Consider the following 13,486-nt stretch of genomic DNA (forward strand, 5'->3'; position numbering starts at 1 on the left):
GTCATCTAGCCAGCTCCGGGTTGTAACTCTGGATGATTCCAGGTGGTCTTATGAAGAAACCACTAAGACCTCTGAGTCCCCCACTCAGACCCTCTGTTGACCTTAGCTGGGCAGCCTGCACCCATGCTTTCCCCTGCTCCAAAGCAGAATCCGCTGACTGGCACCTCAGTTGTTGTGTTAGACTTTCCCTGATTTTGGTTCTGAGCAGGACATGACAGATGCCCTGCTGGGTGTTCTGGCTACCCAGAACTGCCTTGCTTACACTGAGTACAGATGCACAGCCTGAATGGAGAAGGAAGGTGAGTTCATTGTCTGCTTTGGGTTTCCCCACAGCAGTCTGAGCTGTCTGCTGAAGAAAGCCCAGAAAAACTAGGAACCTCCCAACTACATCAGCGGAAAGTCATGTCCTTGAATAAGCAAATTCTGCAGAAGACCAAACATCTAGAAGAGGTGAGTGTTTTTATATTTCCACTTGAGCAAATAAACTTGATTCTTCCAAGAGGAGAGAAATCAGAAAGATGAATGAATGAACAAACAAATGAACGAACTAAGGAGCGAGACTTGTAGATTGGTCAAAGGGAGCTCTAGCGCAGGCGTACTGCAGTCCTCAGTCCACTCTAGGTGCATGTGCTTGATTGCAAGTATGTGGAGGTACTGCTGTGCAGATGTGCATACCTGTGCCTAAATCGCATGTAGAAGCCAGCGGCTGAATCAGTTTGACTAGTCTAGCTAAGTTGCCAGAGATAACCCTTGTCTCTGCCTCCTATGCACTGGAACGAGAGGCAAGTTGCCACAGTCATCTGTGAGTTCTAGGGGTCCAGTCTTCAGTCTTCAGGCTTGCATGGTAGGCACTCTGTCCACTAAGCCTCTCCCCAACCCTGTGAGTAAAGTTTTTTTTTTTTTTTTAACAGCTAAACACTCATTTGCTTACTTGTTTTCCTGTGACTGCTTTTAAGCTACTGTAACAGAGTTGAATACTTGTAGAAGAGAACAAATGACCCACAAACCTCAACTAGTTACTGTCTGGCCCTTCATAGGAAGAGTTTGCTAACCCCTATCACAGAAGATACAGGACAAGGCAGGGAAGAGGGCTTAGCCAGTGGAAGGTCTTTCTGCCCTTGCACAGGACATGTGTTCTAGTTCCCAGCACCCACATTTGCCACTCACAGCTAGCTGTAACTAGTTGCCTGACCCTGTTTTTATTGCTTCTGTGTGCACACACATACACACACACACATGTGAAAATATACAGGATCATAATGGTATTTCTACACAAATACATAGTGTTGTGTGTGCTAAGTGCTGATCTAAACTGCAGAGGTGAATGAGTACTGGGTAAGAGCATTGCCCACCAGGACCCTAGAGGGTACTGGAGACCTGCAGTAAGTGAAACAGCCGTCACACTCACCATTTGGTTACAGTGGTGATGAGGGCCTGGAGGGGAGGGCCTGGAGCTGGTGACCAATAGAACTAACTGAGCCTGAAGCCACTGAGTCTGGAGAGATGAATAGGTGTTGACTGGTCTGCATGGAGATGTTGGGGAGCCAGGTGGAGATTTTCAAAGCAAAATAATCAATGACGAAGAGAGGAAGCGTTGGCCAGTTCCTGCCTGGTGGTTGAGGAGTGTGAGCTGTGTCATGGGCAGACTGGAAGCCGTGGTGCGCTGCAGCAGGGCAGTGGCATATGCTGCCAGTCGTTCTGCATGACGTGTGGTGTGGGCAAGAAGGGTAAGGGAGGCAGCTGTGGTAGATAGGCTGGTGATGGCAGGGAGTGGAGAACCGGATCAGCATGTCCCGTTTATTTGTGAGGTGGGGTATGTGTCATGGAAGTCACACAAAAATTTGCTAGAATCAGTTCTTTCCTTCTAACAGATGAGCCCTGGGGATTGAACTCAGATCGTCAGGCGTGGTGCAAGCGCCTTACTGTCTGAGCCATCTCACCAGCCCAAATGACATTTCTTTTTTTTTTTTTTTTTTATCAGTTACATTTTATTAACTCTGTATCCCAGCCGTGTCCCGATCCCTCATTCCCTCCCAGTCCCTCCCTCCCTCCTTCCCTCCCTCCCTCATCTCCACCGTGCCCCTTTCCAAGTCCACTGATAGGAGGGACCTCCTCCCCATTCATCTGATCCTGTTTTATCAGGTATCTTCAGGACTGGCTGCAAAGTCCTCCTCTGTGGCCTAACAGGACTGCTCCTCCCTTCGGGGGTGGGGAGACCAAAGAGCCAGTCATTGAGTTCCTGTTAGAAATAGTCCTTGTTCCCTTCACTTTGGGAAACCAATTGGTTACTGAGCTACCACAGGCTACATCTGAGTGGAGGTTCTAGGTTATATCCATACATGGTCCTTGGTTGAATGTCAGTCTCAGAAAAGACCCTGTGCCCAGATATATTTGGTCCTTGTGGAGCTCCTATCCTTTCCCCATCAGACTAACTCCCCTTCTTTCTTATGATTCCCCGTACTCTGCCAAAGGTTTGGTCATGAGTCTTTGCTTTGAAAACACTGCTAGTTAGAGTCTTTCAGATGCGCTCAGTAGACTCCTGCCAAATGACATTTCTTAAGAGAGCTGTTGAGGAGGTCCTTCATAGTTCTTGATGATAGGTGGGACTGTTTTGGAAGACCTTCATATATTCTCCCTGGAAAGCAGACCAAACAAGTAAATAGAGAACTGTTGAAAAATTAAAGTGGAAGTCCTGCAGTTCAAGTCAGTTTTGGCCTTTCTGGCTTCCACTTTCTCATTGTAAAAGAGGGATCCCACTGACATCTATTCAGAGCAAGGATTCCATTCAAGTGAATGTCCTTTTTCTCTCACCCAGCTGCAAGCGAATCGTAACAGCCTCCAAGCCAAGTACAGTGACACGAAGAAGACACTGATGGAGGTAAGCAGATCTCCCCACTTGTTGACAGTGGCCTGAGGGTGCACAGTCAACAGGTCACATCACTGCAGTGTGGATACAGTGATGGCCCTGGTCAAGCACCACCATAAAACATATCTTCCCTGCTGTGGACTAGACTCTGAGGACAGGACCTGTCACCGCCACACCAGCTAATGAAAGTGTCATTCGGCCAGCAGTGCGTGGTCAGACATGAGCGCTCTGAGCCCTCTCATGACACAGATCTAATTTCCATTTCTATGAGACCTGCCCGTCCAGGACAGACTACCTTGATGAAAATAGACTGGTTTCCCACTTAAGCGAAGCAGGGCATGGAAGGTGGCAGACATATGATACTAGCACGGGACACCCGTGGAGACAGCCACAACCTCCCCAGGAAGGCCAGGACATGAGCTGGCTGCCTCCGGTGGCATGGGTTCTCAGCTCTAACCTCTGTTTGTATGGCAGTCCTACCAGTCACAGTTCTGATTCTCTCCCTGGAAGCCTAATGCCTTCTGAATGAGCAGGTCCCAGGTCTCTGTGGTGGGCACTCCTTGTATCTAAATCTGATATTGCTCTATTGCTGTCTCTTTTGTCAGAATTCGTTTACAAGTTGATACACTGGTCTTTGCCTGTGTGCAGATGTTTGAGGGTTCTAGGTTATACGTTCATCTGGTTTCAAGTTTCCTCTCATCACCTGCCAATACTGTATACTCTCCACAGCTACTTCACTTGTTACCGTGACCAAACCCCTGACAGGAAGCAGCTTAAGCTCCGGGAAAGCTTCAGTTTGGCTCACAGCTGAAGCATGTACCTCCCTGTAGTGCAGAAGTCAAGGCTGCAGGAACTCGAAGCAGCTGGTCTCGCCACATCCAGTCAGGAAGCAGGCAGATGGATGCTGGTGCTCAGCTCACCTTCTCCTTTTTCTGCAGTTTAGGGCACCAGCCCATGGGATAGTGCCTCTGACTTGTAGGGTGGCCTTGCCAGCACAGTGAACCTAATGACAAAAACCCCTGGGCTTGCTCAGAAGCTGACCTAACCTGGCTATTTTATTATAAGTATGCCCAGAGCTTTTCTCAGGGGTGATTCCAGATCCTGACAAGCTCAGTATTAACCATCATGGCAGCTTGCTTCCATTGTTTCTTGGAAAGGGTGCTGCCTTCTACGTGGCAAATGAGCTGGTGGCAACAGATATTCAGAGCTGGGAAACTTGCCATTCTCCTTGCTCTTGCCAGCCATCTGGGGCCCTGAGATGCTCTCTTGTATGTAGTGGAATCGGACTTCATTCTTTGTCAGTCAACCTCACTCTCCTAATACAGGACTCAGCCCTCCCAACCATTCTTCTCACCCATGCTGGCTAGTTCTCCATAGCCATTCCCATCTGCTAGCCTTCTGTCTTGTCCCATGAGTTAACCCGCTTTCATGTTCCAGCCTCATAGCCTGGATTATTTGGAGACAAGATAAGAGGGGTTCGATGCAACACCTGGCTGTGCTGCCATTTACTTTTCTTTTCTTTATTTAAAGTTGTCTTAATTTATCCACTTTACATCCTGATTGTAGCCCCTCCTTCATCTCCTCCTGGTCCCACCCTTCCTCCTTCTTACCCCCTATACCTATCCCCTAGTCCTCAAAAAGGGGGAGCACCCCCTCCCCTACCATCTTATCCCAGCCTATCAAGTCTCATCAGGACTGCCTGCATCCTCTTCCTCTGTGGCCTAGCAAGTCCACCTCTTCTTGGGGGTAGTGATTGAAAGCAGGCAACAGAGTCCATGACAGAGACAGGCCCTGCTCCCCTTACTAGGGAACCCACATGGAGACTGAGCTGCCTATAGACTACATCTGAGCAGGGGGTCGTGGTCCTCTCCATACATGGTTCTTGGTTGGTACATCAGTCTCCGCAGGGGCCCTTGGACCCAAATTTTTTGGCCCTGTTGGTTTTCTTGTGGAGCTCCTGTCCCCTCTGGGTCCTTCTATTCCCATACTTTTCCATAAGATTCCCTGCACTCTGCCCAAAGTTTGGCTGTGAATCTCAGCATCTGCTTTGATCCCTGCTGGGTGGAGTCTTTCAGGTGTCTCTCTTCAACTGGTTCCACTGCCTTCTGAATGAGAATTAAGCATTCTCCTAGAGTCCTCTATAGCCTCTTTAGGTCTGTGGATTGTAGTATGGTTATCCTGTATTATATGGCTAATATCCGCTTATATAAGTGAATATATACCATGAGTGTCTTTCAGGGTCTGGGTTACTATACTCAGGATGATCTTTTCTAGTTTCATCCATTTGCCTGCAAACTTAATGATTTCCTTGTTTTTAATAGCTGAGTAGTATTCCATTATGTAAATGTACCAAAATTTCTTTATTCATTTTTCAGTTGAGGGACATCTAGGTTGTTTTCAAATTCTGGCTATTTTGAATAAAGCTGTTAAGAGCATAGTTGACCAAGTGCCCTTGTTGTATGGTGGAGCATCTTTTGGGTATATGCCCAGGAGTGATATAGCTGGGTCTTGAGGTAGTACTATTCCCAATTTTATGAGAAAGTGCCAGATTGATTTCCAAAGTGGTTGTATAATTTTGTACTCCAGCAATCGAGGAGGGTTTCCCTTTCTTCACATCCTCTCCAGCATGTGCTGTCACTTGAGTTTTTGATCTTAGCCATTCTAATGGATATAAGATAGACTCTCAGAGTTATTTTGATTTGCATTTTCCTGATGACTAAGGATGTTGAACATTTCTTTAAGTGCCTTTCAGCCATTCGATATTCCTCTGTTGGAATTCTGTTTTGCTCTATACCCCATTTTTTAATTGGATTATTTGGTTTGTTGGTATTTGATTTCTTGAGTTCTTTATATATTTTGGATATTATCAGATGTAGCGTTAGTGAAGATCTTTTCCCAGTCTGTAGGCTGTTGTTTTGTTCTGTTGACAGTGTCCTTTGCTGTACACACATGTGTAGAGGTCAGGGGACAAATTGTGGAAGGTGGTTCCCTACCACCATGCGGATTCCAGGACTAAATTCAGATATCAGGCTTGCTAAGCCATCTTATCAGCCCATATGTGCATATTTCTTTCTATGCCACGGAGTTTGCCATGGTCATTGTTTTAGACCTTGCTTTCTAGGTCTTTGTAAAAGATGTACTTAAAAACAAAACAGTAGAAGGGTTAAAGAGATGGCTCAGTGGGTAAAATGCTTGCTGTGTAAGCATAAGGGCATATGTTCAGAGCCTGATTGTCCAGGTCAAAGCCTGGCATGTTGGTGGGGCATGAAGATAGGTGGATCCCAGCAGCCCACTAGACAGCTAGGTTAGCAAAACCTTGACCTTCTATTTCAGTGAGAGATCGGGTCACAGAAAATAAAGTTATGGGAACAAAAGTGGAGACAGACTTCTGAGCATGAGCATCTGACTCCACAGGCATCCCGCTCAGGCAAGTGCACATGTGCTCACTCATGCACCATGCAGAAAAGTCCGTTGCTGTGCATTAAAATCTGCATTTTCTTAAAGATTTCTTGTTGTTGTTAGCTAACTCAGAAGAAGATGTGACCATTTTCTTTGTTAGAGTTTCTGTTGCTGCGACTAAACATCATAAAAGCAAGTTGGGGAAGAAAGGGTTTGTTTGGCTTATATTTCCATATCACTGTTCATCAAAGGAAGTCAGGACATCAAAGAGCAGGAACTTCGCAGGAACTGATATAGAGGCTATGGAAGGGTGCTGCTTACTGGCTGGCTTTACATGACTCGCTTAGCCTGCTTTCATATAGAACCCAGGACCACCAGCCCAGGGATGGCACCACCCATAATAGCTGGGCCCTCCCCCATTGATCACTAATTAAGAAAATGTTGTATAGGCCTGCCTGCAGCCTGATCTTATGGAGACGTGCTCCCAATTGAGGCTCCTTCCTCTCTGATATCTCTAGCTTGTGTCAAGTTGACGCAAAACCAGACAGTATACCATTCAAGAGGCTGGGAAGTTTTAGCCCTGTCATGACACTAGTTACTCTTTCTCTTCCCTTCTTGTCTATCTCTCTGTCTGTTTGACTGTCTCTCTCTCTCTCTCTCTCTCTCTCTTTCCCTCTTTCTCTCTCTCTTTCCTTCTTTCGCTCTCTCTTTCTGGGTGGGGGTGGGTATGTTGTTGTATGGGTATGGAGAGGTGGGTGTTGGGTTGTGCTTATCCTTAACCCTTTTCCTACTCGAAGGGCATTGCTATCAGCATTGCCTTGGGTTTTTTCCTCTTTCTCAGCACTGTGAAGTCACTGCCAGAGTTTCCATAGACTTTCCTGCAGCCTCTCCCACTCTCTCCCATCTTTCTGGCCCATCTATTTTCTCAGCGTATAACAAAATCCAGTGGGCTGGGTCACTTATCTCAAATGTGCCCGGAGGCAGGGTGGCTCATGGAGCACACCCTCCTGTTTGCTTTTATATCCAGTGATGCCCTGGTTCTCTCTTGCAGCTGAAGAATCAGACAGAGAAGCTAGACAAAGAGCAGGCGGCCCTGGAAAAATTAGAAGCCAAAGCTGACCCGAGGTAAGGGCTTCAGCATGTGCCGTCATCCCTTTGAGGAAACTGGCTGCAGTGTCTGACTTTGATTTGTCTGATCAAGGGGCAGAGGAGCCAGAGGTCATGGGCTGGAGCTTTGTGGAAATTCAGATAAGGTCACATCTGGCAGGGAGCAGCAGTCACCCTGCTGCTCACAGAGATGCTGGGGCTGCACCGAGTCATCCTCCTCTCCTCAGCTCTCCTTGTGATCACAGCAGTGTTGTTCTGGTGCTCTGATTTTAAAAACAGTGAAACAGAGCTGGGGGCGCATGAGAACCTAAGTTTAGTGTCCCATATCCAACCTGAAAGGGCTGAACGTGGTGGTGCACCCTTGTAATCCTAGAGCCAGGGAGGCAGAGACAAGGCCCTGGCACTTGCCGGCCAGCCAGGCTAAAGCACTTGTCAGGTCTCGGGCCTCGGAGAACACGAGGAGGGACAGGCTGCTGGGTCTCATAGTGAAGTGCTCACTGTGGAGTCTGATGGCCTGAGTTTACTTCCAGGAACCCACGTGGCAGGAGGAGAGAACTGACTCCCACAAGTTGTGTTCAGACCTCCACACATGCTGACAAGTACACTCACTCACAAAATAAATACATGTAAGGCAATGGGGGCTTGCACCTGAAGAGCAACATGTGAGACCATCCTGTAGTTGCCACCCATGCACCTGCACACACGTGCACATTCACACACACATACATAGGCTATCATACACACACACAGGCATACACATGCACACATACACATACACATACATGCTCTCCTGCACACACACAGGCATACACATGGACACATGCACATACTTGCACAGACAACACACACATGGGTTTTGATATTCTGTTTACCCCGAGTACAGTTAAATAAATGATAAGTAAGTACTACTGAAGCTCATTCATATTTCCAGAGTTGACATTCTCATTCTAGAATCCTGTCATGTATGTTTTTGTCTCCTCATGGGCTTGAGGGTCCAAATGCATAGTCAGAAATGGAAGTCATGACCATTGTGGCACTCCCATTACAGCCTTGAGGAAAACAAAGGAAATTAAAAAGGAACTCTTTGTATTCTCAATATGGCCTTAGCGGCAAATCATAAAATCACGTCGTAATGGCCCATCCTGTGCCGTTGTCTGCTGTCTCCCCAGCATTCTGCAGAGCCTGAGAGCACTCGTAGCCATGAATGAAAGTCTGAAAAGCCAGGAGCAAGAGTTTAAAGCGCACTGCCGGGTAAGTGCTGTGTGGTGTTGGTGGCCAGACAGGAGCTGTGCTGAGGCTCTCTGTTGGCCTTTCTGGTGCCGCTGGGGCATGCTGGCCTGTGCAGTGTAAAAGGCTGACTCGGGCTCTGGAGGTGACGGTGGGGGAAGGGAGTTCTGTTCTTGCATGCCTGGGAAAGCTCTTTTCCAGGAAGGGGTGAGTTTGCAAGTAGAAGCAAGCGGAGCACCTGCTTTCCTGCTAGCTTTTGTCCTGCCACAACCAATGAAAGAAATGTCTGCGTTGAGTAGTTAAGCTGGGCAGGCAAGGTGGCTCAGCAGGTAACAGTGTGTAACAGTGCGGCCAGGGCTGCGCATCAGGGATGCACACTGTGGACAGAAAAAAAATTGACTCCATAGGTTATCCTTTGACTTCTAACATGCCAAGGTGCACAATATGAGCATGAATACACACGCAAACATAAATGTAAAAGCAAAACGTGTGGTTTAACAGTTAACCTCCCGATGGTGGTTTATCTGACCTTGTAAAGGTTCATGTTGCTTTTCCAGGAGGAGATGGCTCGGCTACAGCAGGACATCGAGACCCTCAAAGCTGAGAGAGCGCCAGGCGAGAAGGTAAAGGTTTCAGTTAGCCCTCAGCGCCACCAGCTGCTTTCTGGCTGGCATGAGGAAGGATTGCAGCAGTTCAGTGCTGGGACTCTTCCTTTCTCCACATAATGTTCTCACAGGCCAGGGACGGGTTCTGCCTAAGTCTGGCTTGGTGAACCAATATAATACATTTTCTTGTTTGGGGTTGGTTCCAGGGGCTTGGGTGACTCACAGACAACTACCCGAAGGGCAGTTCCTAGCAGCTTAGGGGCAGCTGTGGCACTGAGAGCCCCCCTGTGGTCAGTAGATTAGCTCTTACCTCTTGGGTGGGGTGGGAGGACTCACGCCGTTCATCCCAGCTACTCTGTTTAAAGACAGCAACAGCTAAATCGAGCCTGGGGAGAACAGCCATGCTCTCAGCACCAGCATTAGTCATGTTCCAAAAAGCACGGCCAGTTTACTTGAGCTGGGCCTGTAAATGTGCATCTCCCAGAATTGGGGAGATGGCTCACTGGGTGGGAGCGCTTGCTCCATGAGCACCTGAGTTCGAGTCTCCTGCACCCGTGCAAAAAGCCAGGCTGGAATGGCTGGAGAGATGGCTTCGTGGTTAAGAGCACTTAACTGTTCTTGCAGCGGCACTCATTCAATTCCCAGCATGCAGATGGTGACACAACCTTCTGTAACTTCAGTTCTAGGGATCTGATGCTCTCTCCTGGCCCCCAAGGGTATGAGGTGGTACACAGGCATACAGTGCAGGTAAAACACTCAGACACATGAAATAAAAATAAATACTTCTTTTTTTAAAAGATGGGGCAAGCACTGCTACAAAGGCCTATACCCCCATCAGTATAGTGGGTGGAGGCAGGAGGATTGCTGGGCCTCTCTGACTACCAGCCTACTTCTAGGTTCAGGGTACGACTCTATCTTAAGGAACTAAGGCAGAGGAAAATAGAGCGGAGCGCTGGAAGCCTTCCTTCAGCTTCTGCACTGTACACCTTAGCACACACTACACTCAGCACACATTGCTTTTTGTGTGTGTGTGTGTGTGTGATTTTCTTGGCTCTTATCTTCTTCTGGGTGTGGAAGGAGCAGCTACAGGCACAGAACTCCAAACCCTCCCTTGACCTCTACTTAGAAATGTGGCCCACTCCCAAAAGGCAACAAAAAAACAAACACAGAGGCCAGAAATGTATAAGCATTCTGGCTTAAGTGTGTGCCTGACACCCTGGGTCTAAGCTCAAGTCTGTTTTCCTGAATGTTTGCTTTCCCAGAATGCAAGTGCACATGCATGTTACGCAAGCACTGTCACTAAGGTACATCCCAGCCCATTTTTACTTATTTTGAAACATCTCACTGCTTTACTCAGAGTGGCCTTGAACTTGGATCCTTCTAGCTCAGCCTTCTGAGTTGCTGGATTACAGGCCTGAGCCACGAGACCCTGTGGATTTCTTGGGTTTTGTTTTTTTTTACCACACTTTATCCAAAGCTCATCTCCTTGTGCTTCTGGTGTGGGATGGTCATGACCCAGGAGCCCACTCAGTGAACCCGCCCTGCACTTGCAGCAGGAGAATGGGAAGGCCAGGGAAGGAAAGGTCTGTGTCTAAGCTCCCAGCATGGAGATTCTGCCTAGCCAGACAGGCCGAGGCCTTAGAGCTGCTATGTCATTTCAGTCTGAGCGGTCCACTTCCATGAGAGAGGAGGAATGCAGCACAGGCTGTCTTCAGGTACTTCTCCAGCTTTGAGCCTTTGAGCCATTGTCAGCTCCACTGGCCTCTGAGTTGGCAGAGATCACATTTCTGCCTCATCACATCCCATCAAAGGGATTCTTCTATTGAGAACAAGCTCCAAGGGGCTGGCTCAAAGGATAAACTGTTTGCTGTGCAAGCGTAAGGACCCAGCCCCTGTGGAGAAGCTAGGCAGTAAGGAGGTGGACACCGGAAGATCCCTGAAGCTCACTGGCCAGCCCGTCTAGCCAAACTGGTTAAATTCCAGGTTCATTGAAGAGACTGAGTCTCAGAAAGATAAGACATGATGGTTCAGAGGTAAAAGTGCTACCACCAAGCCTGATGACCTAATTGATCCTTGGGTCGCACATGCTAAAGGGAAGGCACAGCCAGTTGTCCTCTGACATGCACAAACACTCATTTTACAGTAAGTAAGGTGGAGAGTGATTGATGAGGATAGCAACATCGACACCCCCACATACACACACTCAGAAGAGCCAGCCTATTGGGGTGTACCTGGCAAACCTAAGATCTGGATTTCTCAAATCATCTGGCCACTCTTCAGAAAACAGAGGTTCATTTCAGCCCCGCAGTTGCTCCTCGTGCCTCCTGTCTGTGGAGTGTAGATACACAGCTTCTATCTGCTCCGCCTACTGAGCAAAGGTGCTGACCGCATTTCCATCCTTTCAGAGTCTCTCCAGTGGAGAGCCAGAGGGTGCCCTGACCTCCACCATGACTCACAACGTAAGTATCTCCTCCTCCTTGGCATTGTTCTGAAGAAAGTGTCAGCCCCCTTTCCGTCCTCCTAGCACAGTTTCCCAGCCTGGTATAGTCTGTATAGCCACCTCCTCTTCTGCTGGCCTGCTGGAGGCATGGCACCATTGGAGACATTTCACTCCTCGGCCAGAAGGGGCCTGTGTTGGCCATATGAGCCCCGAGGAGTGAAAGGGTGGTGAAGAGGGAAACTGCCTTCTTTGCTCCAGCTGCCCTGCTAACTGTGTATCAGGTGTGTCCAACCTGCAGCGCAGCACAAATCTCAGCATAAACTTACTCAAAATATGAGGATTTTTTTTTTTGGTAACATAATCGCATGTTTTAAGCATGAATTTTGTAAGTGATGACAGTATGTCACATATATTATAAATAAATGAACATGACTATATTCTAGCTCAACTCTATTTATAGTAACAGACCAAAAGTCAGACATGGCTCAAAGGCTATATGCTATCCATAGCATGCTCTAGTTTGGTGAATCCTGACATGAGTTAAAATAATACTTGGTCCATGTAAAGAAGAGGACCAGGAAGGGAGCAGGGGACACCAAGCAGGACCTTCTTTAAGGGTGGTTCTTCATAACCTGTTAGGAGCCTGGACAAGGGACTCCTTCAGTGATGCCTGTTAGGCATCAACTACAACTGAGCCTGTGCACGAAACTGTGTGCAGGTGCTATGTGTGTTCTTGGGCACACATGCCCCTTCTGTAATGTTCTCTGAGATACAGACTGTCCAGGCGGTTTTTTCCCCTTGTTCCATGTAGAGCCCCACCTATGCATTAGCTCTGTCCAAAAAGAACTTTCTGTAATGAAGATGTTTGCATAAGCATCTTCCCACACACAGTGAACGGTATTGCAGCTGAGAGACTGATTTATTTTTCTTATTTTACTTGATGCAAGTTTGTTTGTATAGACATGGAGGGTTAGTGGTTATCATTTTGGATACTTCAGGTCCAGGCAGAAACAGTGTTAGCTGAAAACAGAGCGACATAGAGCAGAGACTTAAGGCAGCGTGCTGTCTCCCTCTTGTTGTAGGTGTTCTGAGATATGGGGGCTTCAGGAGCCCATGGGAGGGACTCACTTAAGGACATTGGATTTCAGGGCGGGTGGGGTGGCTCAGCAGGTAAAGTACTTGTCTTACAAGCCTGAGGACACGAGTTCAATCCCCAGAACCCACACGTGGTGGAAAGAGAGAACCAACTCCACAGAGTTGTCCTCTGACCTCCACAGTTCACTCTGTGGCACATACCTGTCCCTCCACATCATAATAAATATTTTTTTCTTCTACATAGAACATTGGATTCAGTCAGGATCCTAATAAAAGGAGTATTTAGGATGTATTGTGGAAGTGTCTCACAGGTGTAAGGTTCTAAACTTGGCCATTTGAGAGAAGGAACTTGAGGCTCAAGCTAATGCACTCAACTTCCAAAGACTCCACCAGAGAATGGAAGTTCCATCCTAGATAACTGTAGCCTGCCTGTTCTCTCTTAGGAGGAGCTGGACAGACGGTACAACATGGAAAAAGAGAAGCTGTACAAGATCCGGTTACTACAGGTGAGTGTCCACCAGGGGAGCACAGAGACACCTGGCTGGTATGAATGCCCTGTGATTGAACGGGAGGTCTCAATATATTAGAGCTAGAGCGACCAGACTCTGTCTTTGCATCCAGTCATGCCGTGGTGGAGGTGGTGCTGCTGACAGCACCACAAATGTCTGTTACTTTCAGTATTGCTGTTTGGAGTTAAGCTTCACCTTACATGCAGAGTATGTATGATTGGCCTCATGATTATAATAG

The 13,486-nt window shown here is 47.7% G+C and overlaps 1 protein-coding gene across 1 annotated transcript in view; it reads left to right on the forward strand.

Annotated features, from left to right (window-relative positions):
- The window catches only part of Ccdc93 (coiled-coil domain containing 93), a 69,813-nt gene that overhangs the window by 39,961 nt on the left and 16,366 nt on the right, over nucleotides 1-13,486 (forward strand). The window contains exons 12-18 of the mRNA XM_060371724.1: nucleotides 334-450; nucleotides 2,816-2,878; nucleotides 7,317-7,390; nucleotides 8,542-8,623; nucleotides 9,157-9,222; nucleotides 11,610-11,663; nucleotides 13,183-13,245. Of these exons, the coding sequence (XP_060227707.1) occupies nucleotides 334-450; nucleotides 2,816-2,878; nucleotides 7,317-7,390; nucleotides 8,542-8,623; nucleotides 9,157-9,222; nucleotides 11,610-11,663; nucleotides 13,183-13,245 (519 nt within the window). The remainder of the gene's footprint in view (nucleotides 1-333; nucleotides 451-2,815; nucleotides 2,879-7,316; nucleotides 7,391-8,541; nucleotides 8,624-9,156; nucleotides 9,223-11,609; nucleotides 11,664-13,182; nucleotides 13,246-13,486) is intronic.

Source organism: Meriones unguiculatus, chromosome 18 (genome assembly GCF_030254825.1).
Source record: "Meriones unguiculatus strain TT.TT164.6M chromosome 18, Bangor_MerUng_6.1, whole genome shotgun sequence".
Taxonomy (NCBI): domain Eukaryota; kingdom Metazoa; phylum Chordata; class Mammalia; order Rodentia; family Muridae; genus Meriones; species Meriones unguiculatus.